General features: G+C 37.2%; 1 protein-coding gene across 1 annotated transcript; it reads right to left on the reverse strand.

Moving 5' to 3' along the window:
* Positions 1–1761: 1761 nt before the first annotated feature.
* On the reverse strand, positions 1762–2268 carry LOC122310131. The gene has a single exon (XM_043124014.1). It carries the CDS (start codon positions 2266–2268, stop codon positions 1762–1764), a length of 507 nt encoding a protein of 168 aa, XP_042979948.1.
* Positions 2269–3878: the final 1610 nt, after the last annotated feature.

Consider the following 3878-nt stretch of genomic DNA (forward strand, 5'->3'; position numbering starts at 1 on the left):
ATGCATTTTAAACTGTACTATCAAAATTGACAAATGAAATGATCTAGACTTCTAGAATTTAGATTCAAATCTTTGTAATTAGTTTATCTTTACTAATTGTTTTTGAGTATTTTGGATTTGAACTATTGTGTTGTTGGTATGATTTGCATAGATAGGCATAGAAGAAGTTTTTCTTTTAGTTTGGTTTTGGAATTTTGTTACCCCAAAGCTTTTCCCATATATTGTAAATGGCATTCTTCCGCAAAAGTAGTAATTGTTTTTATTCAAATTAGAGTTTGGTAATTTGAATATTAATTAAAATACTAGTAGAAGAGGACGAACTGAATATTAAGGATTTGAATAAAAAGAAAGAAAAGAAATATCGTCCATTAAATATACATGAGCAGAAATGAAAGACTGCTAAAAAAATACAACACATGATCGGTTATATAGCAAGCGCAAGTTAGAAAGTTATAAGTTGTCTTAATACAATACAAACCAACAACCACCAAATTAAAGCATAACTGTCTTATTAATATAGCATAAAACAGAAACTTCCATTTCACACATCGAACTTCATGGTCTCTGCCGGAGTTCACATCACAATTGACAGCGATGATTGCCAATCATTACAAAAGCTTGAACATCAGTGTACATCTAATTCATCAAGTTTAACATTAATGCTATATATAATAAATGGTTTTTGAAAGGTCAAATAAAGGAATTTCGAATGAGACAGTTGGATGGACAAGACAAAGAGGATATCACTTATTGAGGCAGTTGTGTGTGTGTTAATCGATTGCATGCATGACGTTTAATTTTTACTTAGATAGCAACTCTAAAGTTTGGACTCCTGAAATTGTTGAAGTAGGCACATTTCTACACCTATCTTCAAAGATTAGTGATATGTTGTTCTACCTATAATTCGAGGACACTTTTAATAGTGTATCTTTTATAAATAAATCATTTTTATAATACAAAATACACACTACAAGAAATCGGGTCTATTTCGGCGATTTCATAATCGCTAGAAATAATATCGTTGGCAAAAGTACATTTTGGATGCAATTTAAAAATCCCCGCAAAATTAATAATAAGATGAAACCATTTACTTGCCAGGCCATTATAAAAACTATTGCAACGATTATGAAATAGCTGCCAAAATACAAAAGCTTTTCCCAACACCCTAAACTACGTCACTTTACATGTATCTTTGGGCGCGAAGACTAAGTCTTGTTTGTTTTCACAGATGAGATGAGATAAGATAAAATCTTTTGAGATATGTTGAGATGAGATGAGATAAGATGAGATTAGATGAAATATGTGTTTGTTTTTAGAGATGAGATGAGATAAAAAATTTTGAGATATGTTGAGATGAGATGAGATAAGATGAAATATGTGTTTGTTTTTAGAGATGAGATGAGATTAGTTTGACTTTGTTATAGTTAGTAGTATGATGGGACCCACAAGTACTTGTAGTACTTTTTATAATATTTTATTTATTTGCCAATGTTGCAATTTTTATTTTTATTTTTCTACTTCTTTTTTTTATTTTTTTTGCTGCTTCTTTTGTTTATTTATTTACCAATGATGCAATCTTTTTTTGCTGCTTCATTTTTTATTAACCATTTGGTCAAAAAAATTTTTTTTCTACTTCCTTTTTTTTAACCATTTTGTCTTTTTTTTTTTGGCTACTTCCTTTATTTATTTATTTATTTACCAATGGTGTAATGTTTTTTTTTTTTCGATGGAAAGAAACATTTCATTCAACAGATATTAGCATTACAATTGCCTCTCCGCCCATAGGGCTGGAACAATTACATCAGGGACAGACCCCCACCAAAGACTAATATCAGTAACTTGCCAAGCATGCCTTGCAAGTTTATGTGCTACTTCATTACAAGATCTCATAGTATATCTTACATCACACACTCGGAAGCAGCTCATAAGCTCCTTAGTATCCCTAATTACATTACCAACTAGAGTCATCGATGGTTCTGTCTTCTGCATCTCTTTTACTAAGGTCAAGGCATCACTTTCAATGATAAGATGCTGAATACCCAAATGAAGTGTTAGCTGTAGGCCCCTGAGGATTGCCAGCATTTCAATGCTTGTTGCATCACCAACTGCTGATTCCCTTTTGCTAGCTGCCATAAGAACTTCACCTTTACTGTCTCTTAGGATAGCACCAATTCCTGCACTTTGTTGGTTCTGGAAAATAGCCCCATCTACATTTAGTTTGAAAGTTCCTGGCTGGGGGGGCTCCCATCTGCAGTATTGTCTCACCATTTTCAGGGGTTGGCCACGAGTTGTTTTATAGACATGCTGGACAGCTAGTGCGTGGGCTATAGCTTGGTCAACATGGATGTGTTTGTCTTCAAAGGTTGCTTGGTTATGCCTGTACCAGCAACTCCACGAAATCAGAAAGAATAGCTCCAGGTGGTCTTTCTATTGTAGGCCACTTATGTATCCAGCAAGGTCCCCATACACTTTAGGCAGGCCAGATGAGAAGATAATAGGCAAGTGTGTTTCCCAAGCTTTCCTCACTGAAGGGTAGAAGCATAATGCATGAGCTACATCTTCTATCTCTCGGTTGCATAGCTTGCAAGTTTCCTCATATAACACTTTTCTTTGCACCAGATTGAGCTTAGTTGGTAGGCTTTCTTTACAAGCTTTCCATGCAAATATCTTAATCTTGGTTGGGAGTTTCAAGTTCCATAGATCCTTCCATAATTTCTTTAGTCCCATGTTTCTCGAGCTCTCACCTTCCACCCCATTCTGTTTTGCCTCTCTAAAAAGTCGATAGGCACTCTTAACTGTAAACTTTCCATGTGGCTCAGGATCCCAGATGATCTTGTCTTCATGGTTACTTCCACTCAGGACTATTTTTAAAACTGCATTTGCTGCTTTGGCAGGCAGCAAGGTCCTAACCTTTTCCATATCCCACCATCTAGTTTGAGGGTCTATTAGGCTATCAACTGTGGCATTTTGGTCATATGCTGCTGCAGTTCCATCACTTCTGCTTAGGGGTGAGAGGCCAGGGATCCAATTGTCTCCCCACACCTTAACACTCTGTCCTGACCCCACTCTCCACTTGCATCCCCTCCCCAACAGTTTCTTTGACTCCCAAATTCCCTTCCATGCAAAGCTCGGGTTAAAACCTAACTTGGCCTCCAGGAATTGATCCTTTGGGAAGTACCTTGCCTTAAATAACTTATGAAGCAGTGTACCTGGTTCTTGCATGATTCTCCAACCCTGTTTTGCTAAGAGAGCATCATTGAAAGTTCTAAGGTCTTTGAATCCCAACCCTCCTACCTGTTTATGTTTGCAAAGCTTGGTCCAGCTAACCCAGTGGATTTTATGTTCTTCCTGTTTCTGCCCCCACCAAAATCGTGCCATCATCTGCTCCAGCTCATGGCAAAGGCTTCCTAGTAGCTTAAAACAGCTCATGGTATATGTTGGGATGGAGAGGGCCACTGCTTTTATGAGTACTTCCTTACCCCCTTGAGATAGCATAGTCTCTTTCCAATTCTTCAGTTTGGTCCATACCTTATGTTTGATATCCGAGAAGGCTCTTGTCTTTGATCTACCCACTAGTGGGGGTAATCCCAGGTACTTGTCATATTGCTGAAAGTGTTGCACCCCCCATAAATCCATCAGTTCTTTCTGCTTGGTTGAGTCTACATTCTTACTGAAGATCATTGAGGTTTTGTCTCTATTTACTTTCTGCCCTGAAGCCTCTTCATACTGGCCAAGAAGTTGCTGAATGTGACTATTTTCTGCCTTGTTAGCTTTACAAAATAGGATGCTGTCATCTGCAAACAGCAAGTGTGAAACTCTTGGTGCTCCTCTACAGATTCTGATGCCAGGTAGCTTTCTCAATTCTTCTGCTTGTTTCA

This window comes from Carya illinoinensis, chromosome 5 (genome assembly GCF_018687715.1).
Source record: "Carya illinoinensis cultivar Pawnee chromosome 5, C.illinoinensisPawnee_v1, whole genome shotgun sequence".
In the NCBI taxonomy this organism is placed as follows: domain Eukaryota; kingdom Viridiplantae; phylum Streptophyta; class Magnoliopsida; order Fagales; family Juglandaceae; genus Carya; species Carya illinoinensis.

Coding starts and splice junctions, on each gene's coding strand:
- LOC122310131 (XM_043124014.1), bottom strand. CDS start 2,268: ATGGTGAGACAATACTGCAGATGGGAGCCCCCCCAGCCAGGAACTTTC.